This window comes from Acanthisitta chloris, unplaced genomic scaffold, assembly GCF_000695815.1.
Source record: "Acanthisitta chloris isolate BGI_N310 unplaced genomic scaffold, ASM69581v1 scaffold27750, whole genome shotgun sequence".
Taxonomy (NCBI): Eukaryota; Metazoa; Chordata; class Aves; order Passeriformes; family Acanthisittidae; genus Acanthisitta; species Acanthisitta chloris.
In genome coordinates this window covers 1,478-2,214 of record NW_008652630.1, presented here as the reverse complement: position 1 = coordinate 2,214, position 737 = coordinate 1,478, and the positions used below count along the sequence as shown (strand labels likewise).

Genomic DNA, 737 nt, shown 5'->3' with positions numbered 1-737 from the left:
GCCCCCTAAGTACCACCCTGACGAGGCCTATGTCACCCGGGTGAGTGAGCCCTGTGTCACCCCAATGGGTGGCCATGGGTTTGGGGGTGTCCTGGGCTGTGACATCCCTGCAATCACTTGAGGCTCCTCAAAGAGCCTCCTTCTCCAGTGCTGATCTTTGCTGGGCTCTTTTTGGGCCACTGCTCCTGCTCCTGCTGCCAGTATCCAACACCCCAGGAAGGGTGCAGGATGCAGTCCCTGTCCTCAACCCTGGACTCCTTGTCCCACAGGTGAAGACTTGGCGGATGCACCTCTTCACCTTCACCCAGATCATTGTCCTGGTGCTGCTGTGGGTGGTGAAGTCCACCCCAGCCTCGCTGGCACTGCCCTTTGTCCTCATCCTCACCGTGCCCCTGCGGCGCTTCCTGCTGCCCAAGATCTTCCGGGACATCGAGCTCAAATGTGTATGTAGTCCAGACATGGGCTGGGAGCCACCACAGTGCTGTCCCTGTCCCTGTGCTGGTCCCTGTCCCCATCCCTCCCCATCCCCAGCCCTGTCCCCAGCCTCATCTCTGTCCCTGCCCCTGTCCCCGTCATCATCCCCATCTCTGTCCCTGCCCCATTCCTGTCCCTATCCCTGTCTCCATCCCCATTCTCATCCCCATTGCTGTCCCCATCCTCACCCCTGTCCTTATCCCTGTCCCAGTCTCCACCTGCATTCCTCATTCCCACCCAACCCCATCCTCATCCCGTCCTTG

At 60.4% G+C, this 737-nt stretch overlaps 1 protein-coding gene across 1 annotated transcript in view; it reads left to right on the top strand.

Annotated features, from left to right (window-relative positions):
• The window catches only part of SLC4A1 (solute carrier family 4 (anion exchanger), member 1 (Diego blood group)), a gene marked incomplete at its 5' end in the record, with an annotated part of 7,795 nt that overhangs the window by 6,119 nt on the left and 939 nt on the right, over window positions 1–737 (top strand). The window contains one exon of the mRNA XM_009078012.1: window positions 270–443. Within this exon, the coding sequence (XP_009076260.1) occupies window positions 270–443 (174 nt within the window). The remainder of the gene's footprint in view (window positions 1–269; window positions 444–737) is intronic.